This window comes from Ascidia mentula, chromosome 9, assembly GCF_947561715.1.
Source record: "Ascidia mentula chromosome 9, kaAscMent1.1, whole genome shotgun sequence".
NCBI classification, from domain to species: Eukaryota; Metazoa; Chordata; class Ascidiacea; order Phlebobranchia; family Ascidiidae; genus Ascidia; species Ascidia mentula.
In genome coordinates, this window is record NC_138574.1 from 2,077,320 (window position 1) to 2,093,043 (window position 15,724).

Sequence of the window (15,724 nt, forward strand, 5' to 3'; positions counted from 1 at the left end):
TGACAATTCGCTTGATAAAAAGGGATCTAAAAAAGGACCGGCACTTTATTGAATCGGCCCTGGTGGTGGGCCAAATAAAAATAAAAAAATAACTACGCCACGGACCAAAAACGTTTGAGAACCGTTGGTCCAGGATAACAGTGATTTTACGCATCCTATATATTCCTTTATACAGTGCATTTTTTACTCAACAATAAATCAGCAATGTATTTTTACGTGACTACAGTGAAACTGTTAATAAAAATTATCAGGTAAAGTTGATGACCATATCGGGCATTTCTTTAAAAGCGGACACAATTTTGGTAAAATGCACTGAAAATGCCAGACCAAGATATAGACGCATCAGATCAAAGCAGTTTTATTCCTCTAAAACCCACAAATCTGTTTTCTGTTCGTCTTTTACACTTACTCAACACCAGACATCCCAAACCACCAGTCCGCGAGGCATTTCTAATCTGCCTGTGCAGGAAGGTGGTCGTAGTTTCAGTGTTGCGTGGTCTTTGCCACCCACTGATGCAGCGGTATATGGAGAGTTGTAACGTATACGCGTTATTTATTTAAGCTGTATTTCTCCAGTACACACTATCTGCGTTATACCGATGCACGGTGCAAAAACTTTCTGGGCCTCTGCTCTACCCCAGGGCCTCTCAAACCTTTCAGGCTCACCGTGCATTTGAATTAAACTTTAAGTCTCTTCAAGTTATAAAAGGAAACAACAGGCGTCCCTGGTTATGCGAACGAACTGCTTTTGTTTTGGGCTGCTTTCGGTTACGAACGTTGTAGCCTATGTTACTCGTGGAAATAACTTTTTATCACGGCGTCAAATAAACATAAAAATCTCGTAATTTCAGCATCTAACACCACTGTCCGCATACAACGTACGCCTTTACGTTTCAAAACGACGATGACACGAAGACCACATCCCCCAGCTCCCACTGTCTGTAAAATTAGTTGAATGAAAATGCCCGCAGTAGCCTTCCCAGTTGCGCGTACTGTCTGCTTCTTTCACAAGGAACACGCACCACAACCTCGTCGGTCAAAACGTTCTCGTTTCAATGTTTGCCTCATCCGGAAATGAACCCTAATTACAGTAAATTTAAAAAAAGGATAAAAGAAAAAATGTGGTTTGGGGACTTGGGGGCAAATTGGGTGAGGGGATTGTGATCCGCTATTACGTCACAAGCAAGCGGGCGCGCGATGTGCCATAGTGACGTCACAGAAAATACAAGGAAATCCCGGTTGCCTTGTGTCGAGCGTGAACTGCGAGGGCGGCACCAAGTGGTAACAATTCCAGCACCGCGGGTTGCTATGACGTCAGGGAGTGAGTTCATTTGAGGGTCCGTGCCTTGATGAGGGGGGTTGGTGGGGGGTACTTTGGGGGTGGAGGGACCGCGGGCGCGAATATTCCATTAATTCGACTACACAAATAAAAATAATAGTAAGGAGGAAAAAGTGGGAAAAAGATAAGCGAACGATCCAAGCTTGAAAACTGTCCGTACACAACCGCCCCCTGCTCGATGACGTCATGAAGCACGTCATCACCGGGGGGGCTCGGAGCGCGCAATGCAACTAGCAACAATAATAATAATAATAATAGTAGTAAAAGGTGATTATGCTCGAAGGCGCTCAATCGCTGTTCTCTTTTTACCCTAGCGCGATGTACAAAGTGAAAATTCGGATCGCTGATTGGTTGATGTTGGGGGGCGTTGTCCAGTTAACTCCAGGTCACCGGCGGCAACCAACTGGCTCGGTTGTGGTTCCAGAGTTTCGTGGACGTGAAAAAATGACGCGTTTCTGTCCCTTACGTCGCGCGCAGCGGACACTACTGGAAACAAAGAGAAGCCAGCTAGCGGACAAACATGATTCGAGAAACCGGGCACTGGGTGGCGCGCTTCGACAACAATTAAGTTCATCTCTAAAATAAATACAGAACAGGAGAGAAAGGGGGGGAGGGGGAAAATAAAGTAAAAGTAAGCCGGGGGGCATCGACCTCCAAGCAAAGGGATGGTAGTTGCGTTGTGGGGGATCTCCCCGCGGTTGGGCGCCAAAGAAAACACAATGCGTCGAAATGTAGAATTTGTTTTCTTCATGTGGTTATAGCTGCTGTTGTTTTTGTTTGTTTGTGGTGAGGAGTCAGCGCCCGCCCCGCCAGCGAAAAGAAACAGTGAATCGAGATTGTCCCGTTTGCGTCCGCCAGGCTACCATCACAACTCCACAATGTGCAAACAAACGGGGGCGGGGGCTTTCAGGGGGTCGCCGGTTGGAGTCATTGGGGGCGACGTGGAGACGTAGCTTGGTGGCGTCGGGGCCGCCGACGTGGACGCCACTTGGGGGTGTGGTTGCGGGGTCCGCGTCACAAGAGTTCGTACTGTCTTAAGTGCATTCGCTGGATGATGTCTCGACAGTCGTTGAAGACGCGTCGTATGTTCTCCGTGTCAACGGCACACGTGAAGTGGGGGTAGCAGTAATGTCGGTTGTCACCTGCTGCGCTTAACCCCTGGTCACAACACGAGAGAGGGGTTAATAAAGTTCAACCACTCAAACTTTTTGACACGAGGTTACCCAAGTTGTAAAAGATGCAATGACGCGGAAAATGCGTATTTTGATGAACTTAAGTTCGCACTGCCTTCTGGCAAGTTATCAAATAAACAACAAACTTAAAAAGTGACAAACAGTTACGTCAAACTTACAAGGAATTCGTCTCTTATAAAATATTTCGCCCTTGTCACTTCGGGGTTCTCATTGTCGACAGGTGTCGCTGTTTGAAAGAAATCATGTTAGTTTTCGAAAAAACACAACAACAAAATATTGGTATCTTAAAAATGTATGGGAAATCTGGTATTGATTAAACACGGGTTGGCAAATCTTCCGGTACAACTTGCTCCAGTTCGGTTAATATGGCAGAGATATTGTGTCTTTCCTACAAGTTACAACTGCAAGCCCATGGTAACATCTTTATTGGTGCATCTTTCAAAAAAGCGATTTCATTAGAATCTTGTGGTAGTAAAATAAAATCTCTAAAATCTGACGGAAGTGATGGTGCTTTACAAGTTGCTGGCGAAACATGTTTTGATTCCAACTGGCAATATGTAAGGCACAATGTCATGTGGCCAGTCTTGCGCAGTCTTACCGTCCTGTGGTACAACGTATCTAGTGAAGTCCTCGAAGTAGTGTTCGAGCTTCGATCTCCCGGCTAACACTTTCTCCGTCAGCAGATCTTGCTTGTTGAGAAAGAGGATGAGAGATATTGTGCGCAGCCATCTGTGGATGAGCGCACGTTTTTTTTTTAAATGTGTTGCAGGCAACGAGTCCACAAATGTTTTAACTGGTGATTTCCACACACTGGACACTGGACAATTTATTTTATTTCGGAAATTTCTTAAACCTTTGTAGTTTTTTAATGTTTTATTCTGAAGCAAATAAAAACAGACCTGTTATTCCATATGTTTTTAAACAGGTCAAGGGCCTCCTTCAGTCGATTCTGATGGACATCCTCCCGCAAGACCATGTCGTAACTACTGCTCGCCACAACGAATATGATGGCCGTGACGTCTAAAACAAAATGTCAATGACGTCATTAAATGTGGATGACGTCATTCGTGGTTAAACTAAAGGCCACAAACGACAATGTGGAAGTGTAGGGTTGCGAACAAACTCGCGTTTAACGTCAAAGTGATTTTGTGATGAAAAACGCCCTCCTTGGGCTCGCGATCAATATTCAGCCTTAAAATCTGTTCTTCCGACTGCAATGGGACGGATCTCAGGTCATTCAAAATATACTAAAAAGGTCGGTACAACAAAAATTCCTTCGGAAATGTCTGTCACTGATGACAAATCGGGGGTTTTGGGTGGCGCCGCCGCCGGGATCGTTTAACTCGCACCTTCCAGATTCAAGCAGCCGCATTGCGGTTTCAAGGGTGGCTATTTATAGAAATACTATTGACATTGCGGTTAAAGAAGATCAATTTTTAGCGGAGATGGCGAGACTGGCAACAGAACGGGGATGGAATTCGAAGATATACTAGATTTTCGATTTGATAGGACAGCTTCGTGTAACCCAACCGACGTTGATTGTTACTGTGACAAAATATGCAAAAATATGTGCGTTTTCGTGTTGACCATGCAGTTCGCCGATCCTTAAAGCGGGTTTATTGTCATTCACTCCAGGAAAACTGGAAACTTCAATCTTGGCAAAACTTGCTCATAATTGTCTGATTCTAAAGCACACGAAACGAAACAAGAATGGCACGGAAGGAGCAAAAACACTCGAACTCTGTGGATAACTTTACATAACAGCCTGAATAAAACAGGGCTGCCCAGCGTCCAATGGGATGCGTTTAAAGATTGTTGCGTCATAAAGCATACGAACTTGAGCTTAAGCATTATGGTGGAAACAAACTTTTAAAAAAATGGTTTTATGTTTTGATTTTAACTTTTGGCGAAGCGACCACAGACGTTGCTTTCTGGAGGCCACTTTTTTCATCAGTGTTTCTAAACTATGGCTTGTGTACGGGAAATTAGGTCTTTTGCGTTGTTTACCATGGGGCCAATGGAATTTCTCCTTTAAAATGGGGTGACAGAATAAGGAAGTTCTGGGGCCTTGGTTTATAGGACGTCAGTTAAGAAACACACATTTTTTGCTGAAATTATCGCAACTTATCATTTGTCGCCTTGCTCAAATGTAAAAAAATGTCAAACGCCTTTGAGTGACGGAAAGTACTCCAAGTTGGTGTTAAGCGCAGGCCGCAAATATGCCGGCTCCCCTTTGATGCATGGAGGAAACGCATGGGCTTGGTGTTGGTAAAGAGGGAATAGACATTGACCACGTCGGAAATAACCAGGTCGATTATTCCGGGCTGCATATTTTTACCGATTTTTGTGTTATGTTTACTTTGCTACAGCGTTTGTTTTTAAGCTGATCGACTTTGTTTTCTTGTGATGGCATTTAAAAACTGCCATAGGCACCAAGGTGTCGTATGTCTGGGACTATTACCGCATATTTTGATAGGGCTAAGGGTGAGGTTGTCTTACCATTGAAACACTGAATCCATTTTCTTCTTTCTTCCCGCTGCCCTCCGACGTCAAACATACTAAACACACACAAAATAATTAGTGATCCGACTGTCAAATACGTAAAGGCGAAAAGGTTTACTAAGTGCGTGACCTGCTGCAGTTGCAAAAGAACCATTAAATAATAATTTTACCTTTCGGACAAACGTAAACCTACAAAGAATAATTGTCCGTTTAACTATGTGCGCCCAGTTTAAAGTATGTTGGGCAGCAAAATGGATGCAACATCATATCTATGTTTATGTGCCAATAAACGGTGAAAATATGTTCGAATGAGGCCAACATAAATATACTGCCTCCATATTTACCAAATTACCAAACAACAATCCTAATTTGCATTTTGCAGATTTTCGTTCAGGCATTCGTAAACAAATGGATTCCAACTGAAAATTCATGCTTTTACTTTATTGTGACATAAACTCAATGCAGAAATGACAGTACTTCCTGACGGAAAACTTACTGAAAATTGACTTTGTCAACTTGGAACCTGGTTTCGAAGATGCCTCTAGTCAAAACTCGACATCTGAGTAGATCCTGTTGCAGAAAAAATGTGTAAATTATTAGAAAACCATCATCTGACATTCAACCTTTTGCATCATTCAAATTGCACAGAACATTAAGCAGCATATTTCAACATTTGAACACATATATTATCAGTAACAAGGCATGTTAGCAGTGTTACTGCCCAACCTTGTCAGTTAACAAATTGATAAACTTGTCAGCGAAAGAGGTACCTGATCTGTGGGCGCATAATTTGCTTGCCTGATGTCTGCAATTTTGTCGAGGAAGCTGCAAGAAAAAAACAAACAAATTTTGTTTAACTAGCTGCAGGAAACATTAGACATGTATATTAAGTGTTTCAGCAGAAAACAGTTAAAAAGTAGCTTGTGAGATCAGTATGTGGATATGTACAATGGTGGAACTTACTATTTAGCGCAGTCTATCAACTGATATTCGTTGCTTCTGTCATAACATTTCTGTACACCGCTGTCACTCCATAAGGCTTCTAAGTGATCGAAGAATACCTAAAGACAATTGTGGGGCTTTAAAACGGAATTAGATTTATTTTCCTAGATGGATGATATATTGCAGCAACTGAAGAAAAAATAGAATGCTGCATTGACATTACTTCTTAGTATGTGTTATTTTTTGTTTAGTCTTGCTTAAAACATCTAAATGGCCTACCTTTACACAATTACCAAACCAAATATTTCCCACATAAGGAAAAGTACAGAACTATGAATATATATTTTGCATACATGACGTACCATTCATTTTATAATCCTCAAAAAATAGAAAGGTTAAATTTGAAAAAAATACCTGACATTACTTTTTAGTATGTAATAATTTTTGGTTGGGCTTGTCTTAATCATGTAAATCTCAAAACAAGTTGTTTTAATACCCTCAAAAAATTAATAGGTAAAAAATGCAAAACAATTTTCACACTTACATTTACGAAATCACTTTCCTCTCTGAACTGAATAGAGGTGGTCAGCATGTAGTCAATTCTCTTTTCATTGTCTTCATTTGCCAGAGGTATCGGAGGTTGCAATGACCTCATCGCACTTGTGATTGCCTGAAAGATGGGATTAAAATTAAATCATTTCTTCAACTACTGTTTTCAGTTGAGTATCAAAGCAAAAATACCAGTGTGTCACAAGAAAAAATATCATAAACGACTACAGGAATCAGGCTGTTCAGGTTTGATATTTTTAATAAAAGATTATACAATGGTGTTGATCGCCTGTTACTCATTTTTGAGCTTGTACGCGTGTGTTATGAAGTAAAGCTTAAAGATAAAATGTCAGCATACAATGCATAAAACTCTTTGGTTGCAACTACAGAACACAAAAATTTCTGATTTAGAGGATTTTGTTGATATAAAAGATGAGATGAAACACCCTGCGCTTGTGGCGTGTCAGTAATTGCGTTAGATGAAAATTTCTCCCAAACACGCACCAAGAACGCTGACAAACAGGGTGCCAGTGGAATTTGATTAGTGAATAAGGAAGAGTTGCGCAACTACTCCCATTGTTTCAAAGCTTTTTTTTTACATTATGGCTGTTGCACAGGTTTACAAATAAAAATCATTTATGACCGTTTTTTTGTGTGCAAAACTTGTGTTGTGGAACGTATCAAGATTTGCTTATACCATATTTAGGGAAATCAAAGAATAGTACCATCCATTCAACATCACTATCATTTTTTGAACATAAAAATATCAATTTCACCCGTTGCTATTGTTATCAGTTTCTGTCTAACTCCAATGGAATATGTTTATATTGGTAACTGTGAAAGCTAAACAGTTGTTCTTCATTATCTTTGGTATGACATAGGGTTTTACTTCACTAAGGCAGGGTGCTAGCATTTATGCTTGCTTTGCCCAAATGACACAATATTAGCAGCAGATAAAATTCGCACCAGCCAACAAGCCCGACAGGACTGGCAGAATATTTTCCTATTTTTGGAGTCTGATTGAATATTATTTTTTGGACGATTTCGATTTTTTAATACATTTTTGCCGTAAGCAGGTCACAAGCGAAACCCTAAAATGGCTTTGGAAATTATTTCAAAATCTCTTGCAAGCCCATTTTGATTTCAAAACAGTGATTCTTAACCAAAAAGATCCATGACTTCGGGTTTAAATTATCGACACAAAAATTACATAATTTGTTGCACATTGGGAGACAGAAATACAAAGTAAACCACATACTTAAATGGTGATCACAGTTTTATAAAATTACTTCTCCATAATAAACGTTAAAGCTTGAATTGTTGTACTCACCACCATGGCGTCTCTCATATTCTTCTTGATGTCCAAGATCTTGTTTTTCTTTTCCCTGCGACAAACAATAGTTATTAGCCACAGTAAACTTTGTAACCAGCAACAAACACAAATAAGGTTTTTGGGGCAGTACACACTGGAGTGTTTATTTCTTATTAATAAAGTAAGTCCAACTTATTTTGACTACTTATAACTAGCTGTGGTTACAAACACGTGAAATGAAACTCCTTCCCTTTGAGCATTGATGAAAAAAAGCAATCTTGTATTATTATCGTAAAGGTACAGAAGTGCATTGTGTCATTTAACTAATCTGGAAGTTACATCACACATTCCAAATATAAAATAATAACAGGATATGGGATTCTGTTTATAACATAGTCATGGCTTTTGTGGTGGGCTGAGCACATATGCCAATAAACAGCCAGTCTGTGGGTGCAATTTAGCAGCAACTGAAGGAATACACATCATCCACACAATACAAAATAGGGGTATTACCACAATGGTTGCCATTAAATTTAGACTGACTAGCAGTATTTAGGTTATCGATAATGCCAACAATCATACAAACAGCACTGGTCTATTGCTTTTACTTTTACGCAAAGTATGAATGGAATTTACACAAAAATATGAGAAAAGTTAGTGCAGAATTTCCGCAAAATAAATAGTTGAAAACACGGAAGACGTACAAACTTTAAAATATGCGCCCACCATTTAAACAAGGTGCAGTAGACTGCGAAAACCGTGGTTAACCGGACGGACGGTAACACATACATACACACACTAGAATGCGTGGGCCGAAATGGTATTAACGCGATTCACGCCCTGGCGCACACAGCGTCAGGTATCTTACAGGCTAAGCGACTCCATGCAACCCGCAGTGCCACCAACATCCCCGTTCTCCCACAACCTCCTCCCTTTCTCTTCCTTTCTCCTATGAGGGAGGCGGAGTGAGCTATTTTGAGCACACAGGGTTTATTTTTAGGGTGCCCATATTAATGCAGGCTGACACGGGTGTGCGGGCGTGCCTAAAAGGCGGGTGGGCGCGTGCACGTGCGCGAGCAATGGGCGAGGCGAGACAAGCGTTTTGGATATGTCTGGTAATGCAGAAGCCAGTGGGTGCGTTGGAGGCGTTTTGGCCAGCCTGGGTTGGTTCGACGGCGACAGAGCGACAGAGCGACGATCAAAAGCCTTTTGATTAGTTGGCACAGTACACAGGGTGTCCAACATTGCCGCTCAGGCCACTAGAATACACCACGTCTTGGCTAAGTCGTAGTTGGTGGTTGAAAGGCTGTGGTGGCATGAATAATTCACGAGGAGCAAAACCCGGCCCTTTTTGCTCTTGTCTGTCGCTACACGCCGACCCACGTAAGAATGAAATCGTCGTTGGTTCGCACACAATGGCTACGCCCCTTTAAAACGGACGTTCACCTCTTGGGGCAATACCATTGTATTTAGTTGCATCATCCACCATTCAAACAAGCACATACACGAGAACCGCTCTGCAATGCACGAAGCAAAAATGCCGGCCAGGCGAACATAATATTGACCCAAAAAACGCCGCAATACATCTCGCGGCCTTATACATCATCAGCAATATGCTGAAACCGTCCAGCCAGGCATACAAGAAAATCTTAGACCCTTTATGTGGTTCGCTGTCCTTGCAGGGCCGGCTTGAGTCGATATGGCAGCCGGCATATCGATCCGAGCGTTCTAAAAATAGCAACGTCGCCGAAGCCGCTTTGGGTTATATTTGCGAAGCGTTCGAAAGGAGAGATTGTTGGGAGCAACGAGGAGAAGAAAAGAGAATAAATGGGAGAGAGGAGGAGAGAGCGTGCGGCAACAAGACGATGTAAGATTCACTGGTTATCTCCGTTTGATGCTAAAAATTGCCCGTGGCTCGTGTCGCGAGGAGATAACACCATAGGATGGTGGTAAAACACTTTTACTTGGACATGGTGCACTGAATGGCTTCCTTGTCCATAGGTGCATTAATGGGACACCTATACACTGTCCCCAATGTTAAAGGACACTAATCACTATGTTCTGCAATGTGTTTTTGAAGTAACCTTGTCAAAAGGGTGACCATGTTTGTGAAAGGGGTCAATAGTTGCACTCACAATTCATCACCTGCTCGGTGACATAACTGCAATTATTTCTAGATTTCAAACAAATTAATTGGTGGCTAAATGGTCTATTTTTACTTATGAATGCAGTATTTAATACATACACCAGCCATCTATCACTGAAATTGCTTTAATTGCCAACTAACCAGCCATATATATATATATAAATATATAGATAATACTGGTGTACAGGATCAAAGGTCTATAAGTCACAATTAGGCAGTTAAGGCAATAGGCCCCACTAACAATTGAGACAGGATGTTTGGGCCATTAATTAACGCAATGTTTGAATAACCCTTTGTTTCATTGGGACCGTATGGGTTTAACATTTATTATAATAGGAACTTCCGATAGACCTACTTCAAACAAGAATCTATTTGAATCTATTGGCCTAAAAAATAAACAAATTCATGTTGTAGTTTTTAAAGTATTCAATCCCTCACAAAAGAACAATTAGCTATGATGTAGAAAGTATACACAAAACAGGAGCAGCAAAAACATAGCAGTTTTTCATAGGCCCATATACTGTCAAGCATATAATGATTAATAATGAGTTTTAAATGGTTACGCCAACAGTAGGATCTGCATGTGATTAATCATTTTAATGCCAAGAGACCTTTTGTGTTCATGCTCTCTACCTGTGGGATTGAATCATCAAATGAAAAACACATCTCTTCCTTTAATATGTACACACCCTGCTATTGTTTTGTGGATATGCAACCATCTGACCTTTTAATGTTGGATGCATCAGACAATTTATGGGTTTAAGCGAGCCTGTGGCATAAACATGCTCGAGTCCAAAATCTAGACCTCGGGGAAAAGAGAAACAAACAAACAAAAAAACTTATTCTGTATGTGTTTTGAATGTCAACTTTTGGCTTTTGTGGTGCACTGTCTATCTCTGAAAGAAATCTGGCCCCTCTGAGTGAAAACAACACTTAAACCCAAAACAGCAGGCTTTTTAAATGGCTTATATAATTGTGTTTTCTTTTTGAAGAACAAACATCCTTTGCAAAATGTGTGCACACAATCTCTGCAAAATCAGCCGAGAATTGTGAAATGGCAGACCCCAAAACCTCTGTATGATGTCCTCCAAACCACAAGTGCTATTTATATCACCAAAAGATCAACCGTCTCTCAAAATGTTTTCCCTATTCGCAACCAGTTGAAACCATGGGAACGACTGCCAGATTTTCCAATTTCAACAGCGTTTAAAACTGAATGGCACTAAATTGCACCAAGAAAAGGGTAAACTGCGTTGTCACATAGCTTTGTTTTTGCACTCATTTCACACCAAACTCCACATCATAGCAACCACTTTTAATATGTATTTTTTTTTGTTAACATACTTAGTAGAAAACCACTTACTCCTCATTGAAGCCGTTGACATGTAGGATCCTCATTTGTTTTACAATTGTGCTTTTCCCCGATTCACCAGCACCTGCAAAATACAGAGGATTTGCATAAAAATGAATGTTCAAAACTTTTTTTGTATATTAGTAGATGGATAAACTTTACTTAGGCCTGAATAGCCGTACCATAGACATAATAGTTTAAAGAATATGTGCAAACAACGGAATTAAAATGTTTAATTACTGTCAAAGGTTAGCAAATACTCAAGAAGTATGGAAATGAAAAAATGGATCTTCTATTTTAATGCAACTATTATCTACACGTGCATTTCTTCATACACAAGTTCTGTGAAATGAAATCACCAAACAAATACAGGTAATTTAACTGTTACAGACATTTCACAGACAAAAAAATACATAAAGGATTGACAGTCACAAAATACTAAAAACAGCAAACATTTTATGATAAACCCTTTGCTAATGAAATTGGTGTTAACGCTATTTTGCTTTGAAAGTGGTTCACGTCAACATCTTATGCATGCAGAGTGGTTAAACAAACTGACCCAGCAATAGAAGCCTGTGTGTACTCCTGTATTCATGTTTCTCTTTAGCAAGTTGGTTGTTGATCTTGCGATTCACCTCTTTCTGTTCTTTAGCCTCATCGCTGTTATGCTGTGGCGTGGAGCACAAGCAACCCATGGGCATGCTACTTACCGATGTGCACACCTAGAAAAAAAAATAACTTTAATTGAGTATGCAGTCTGTTGTTACCCATTTTCTCTTTGCATTACCAACAGCATTTTGAAATTAACAAAATGCTTTTAATTGTAGGCCACTAAACACTACAGGCCAGAAACTTTAATTGGAGTTAAGATTTCGCATTACAAGAGTTAAAAACAATTATTTGCCCAAACCAGAATCAACTCTTTAAGCTGAATAATTTATTTTCAAAATAAAAACAACCTCTGATTGAAGTTACTTTTAGTTTGCAGCCTGCAATATGCATTTTATGATATCAGTTTAAATATTACACTTATTATTTCAGCTGTGACTTGTGGCAATACACTTTCAACCTCTAAATTTTTGTTTTTTTGTTTGTGTCATTTGTTTATTTTAAGCAATTCCTTTTTATTCCAATATTTTGCCAAATCTAAAGAAGGAAATGTTTATGTAGAATAAAACTTTCCTTTCACCTTTTACTTAAAATCATCAAAAAAAACAGTTTTAAGGTGAATTAGGTTTTTACAAACTCAAGGTCTATGATGACGAAACGTTGCTTCCCGGTAAAATGTGTGGTCGTGACTCTTCAACTTTGCAATAAGAATTCAAAATGCCAACATCAATATTTCTTTAGTGATAGTGGTGGTTTATTTATCCCTTGTGTAGATAATCCACTAACACATACTAATGTATCAGAGAAAATGCTACCAAATATAGGCAACAATATTGGTATTTAGGCCACAATTTTGTTTTGTTGCTTGTGTAATCATCAGTTTTTTGGCTCATTTATCAGGTAAGGTAAAATGTCAACACAGAAAACCAGTCCAAAAACCCAATTTATGGATGCAAGTTTTGCCCACAAAAAAACGCACAGTCTGTATATAGATCCTAAAACAAAGAGGGAGCACAATGTTTTGCAGCAAGTTTTTTGCTTTTTGGGGTCCTCATTGTTAAAAACAACAAACCTGGTTTAAACAAAGAAACACACTCCGCTTCCATTTTTAGGAAAATCAGTTTTACCCATTTTAAGACTTGACCAGAATCATACAACGGAATGATGTCCATTTTGTGATACCAGATATATATTGCAAGGACATCATACTCTATTACGTTGTACATGACACAAATGAAAAACATCATTTATGAGGATATGGCTGAACACACACCAATTCCACACCATCAACTCTTCAAGTGCACAATGACCTTGAATAATATCGCCAAAACACCAACAGTAGCAGTGCAAATAGATTGCGTGGTGTAATGATTTCATATGCCCACAGTCACTGTCGAACCCCTTGTGCCTAGGACCATTATGAATAGCACAATGTCAACATACCTTTCTAAGGACGAAAAATCGGCAGAATCAAACCCATGAACAGAACGGGCCAGACAGCAGTAACCTTTCCCTTCAGTTAAAAGCGGGCAAGGTAATAGTGAAGCGTGGGGCAATGGACACTTGATCAACCGAAGAAATGATCAACACGCTGCTAATGTGCAGTTTCCAGTGCTAGGGTTCAAATATCATCAGCAAGCCATAAGCAGTGATTTTTTTGTTTCCTAAAATAGGTTGTTACTTCTGATAACATTCATATCCTGCTAAACCGATTCTGTGAAACATGAAAAGCATTTGGTCAAGGTTTTAACCCAAAAGGCAATAAACAAAGAACAAACCATACCCTAACAAGTCCTGAATAAAGAAAGTTATTTTATTGCCCTTATTCAAGGTATGGCTGGTGTGCCTAAACAAACTGATAACAAGTAGGTCTTGTTAGTAGTCATTACACCTCATGTTTTATTTTCCTGCTAAAACTCTTGCACTACACATTTACAACACTGAATGTCCAAGCTCCCTCTTTCCATATAGAATACTTGCACTACTTTACCCTGTAGTACATAAATCCTTTTACATCAACAAATCTTAACGACAAAACAAGGCGTCCAATTGCTATATATATATATATATACAACAGACACAATGTTGCAAGTAGATTTTAAATACTTTACCAGAAGGCCTGTGAAAATCATTGCACTAATTTCTGAACAGCTATAAATATATTTCTATCCCTGTTCCGTACCAAGTCACCAAGACTATCCCTATGTGGGAACGAATACACACCCATGCCAGGACACACAACTTGTATACAAAGCAGGTTTGATGTATATATTTATATATATCACAAAGCTTGTACGTGGCAATGACACAAAAGAGCTTCTTGGCATTCAACTTAAATAATATATATAAGGAACTTGATAATAAGTGCCACATACATCATTCTAAAGCACCTTTGACATGACAGAGCACTTATTTTACACTTACTGAAGTGTTATGTTTCAAGTATGCCACATCACATATACAAGCACAGAAAATTCACACCAGAAAACCAAACATTCACAGACAATAAAAAATCAATTAAACAATTGCCCGTTTGACAAATTGTTGTTAAGAATATGCATCATGCTTCCTTTTGGGGATATGTGTAGGTTGTATGATAACCGGCAAGAAATACAATTACTGCGAGTGCCTAATATTTCTGCATATAACGCGTAATAACAGTTACTGCAACTTTAGCACGTCTGCAATAATTTGCAAAACATTTACAGCTATTATAAAAACTAAAATACCTTTACTAGCTAGACCACACATATTATTGTTACCACTTTCCTTTGAGTTAAAGCATATTAAATTCAAAAACTACTGCTGAATGCATCTATTCCATATAAATAAACTGAAAATTGATATTTTGTTCCACTCATGTATCTGGTTAGGTGAATACACTTTATTGCAAAATGTAACAATAAATTGTTAACAAGAGCTTGCCAGAACAATGGACAGGATATGGTCTATAAATGGCTGCCTTTTGAGTGTACTGGACTACCTGATTAATATTTCACGTTAATATCATTACAATGCACCAATTGTTTTTGTAAATTATAACAAAAAAACAGATCCTAAAAAGACTTTTGTTCTGGTAAGTGCATAATTTTGTATAAGAAGGAACATATCATCTGCTATGGCCTCTGGTGCAACAAAGCCTATGAATTAAACATGTTTCTTGTATTAGTCACTGAAATAATTGTAAAGTGCTTGCTTTTTCACATGACAATTGACTTGGTGAACATTAAAACACCCCCAATATGCAAATGAGAAGGAACTGAATATCAAAACGAACAGAAAAATTGCAAAATTAAGAAATGTAGAGTTTTTTTTAACAAATTAGAGATTATTCCCAATTGAACAGATACATTGGTCACCACAGATCTACACTTTTAGGACATTAAACATTTGCTTAAAGATAAATCATAATTGTATTGTGAACATTGTAACCGTACATTCACCATAAGAAATGTAAACAGAAAAATTCCAAACTCCAGGATCTTTAGACAAGAGTTTAAACAACAACAACACACTAACTGTACATTCACCAACAACAACACATTTATAACACTTACATTTAATTTTTTTAACCATGAAATAGTATCTTGTACGCATAGATATCACTACATACGTATCATTTTACATAACAAACACACTTTGGATAAGTTACTTGAAAGCTACAAGCTATATTTGTTACCATCTGCCAAAACCCAAGCCTTGCAGTGTAATCATTCTGTAGATTAGCACAAAAAACTAACGACTCAACACACAGATTAACACGAAAATATGACTTTATAAC

At 39.0% G+C, this 15,724-nt stretch overlaps 1 protein-coding gene across 1 annotated transcript; it reads right to left on the reverse strand.

Moving 5' to 3' along the window:
- Window positions 1-1,032: 1,032 nt before the first annotated feature.
- Window positions 1,033-13,653, reverse strand: LOC145914782 (guanine nucleotide-binding protein G(s) subunit alpha-like). The gene is made up of 13 exons (XM_083002626.1): window positions 13,387-13,653; window positions 11,894-12,056; window positions 11,347-11,419; window positions 7,856-7,910; window positions 6,521-6,646; window positions 5,998-6,095; window positions 5,805-5,859; window positions 5,531-5,604; window positions 5,032-5,090; window positions 3,432-3,552; window positions 3,131-3,261; window positions 2,691-2,758; window positions 1,033-2,497 (listed from the first exon to the last, which is right to left on the reverse strand). The coding sequence occupies exons 2-13, from the start codon at window positions 12,033-12,035 to the stop codon at window positions 2,354-2,356; spliced, it is 1,146 nt and encodes a 381-aa protein (XP_082858752.1). The 5' UTR covers window positions 12,036-12,056; window positions 13,387-13,653; the 3' UTR covers window positions 1,033-2,353.
- Between the last annotated feature and the right edge of the window lie 2,071 nt (window positions 13,654-15,724).

What these genes read in the sequence shown, in the direction of transcription:
- LOC145914782 (XM_083002626.1), bottom strand. Translation starts at nt 12,035, where the DNA reads ATGCCCATGGGTTGCTTGTGCTCCACGCCACAGCATAACAGCGATGAG. An exon ending in ATTATGCGCCCACAGATCAG is followed by an intron (nt 5,605 to 5,804) that starts GTACCTCTTTCG and finishes TTTCTGCAACAG; the next exon opens with GATCTACTCAGATGTCGAGT. An exon ending in TTATAAGAGACGAATTCCTT is followed by an intron (nt 2,498 to 2,690) that starts GTAAGTTTGACG and finishes TGTTGTGACCAG; the next exon opens with GGGTTAAGCGCAGCAGGTGA.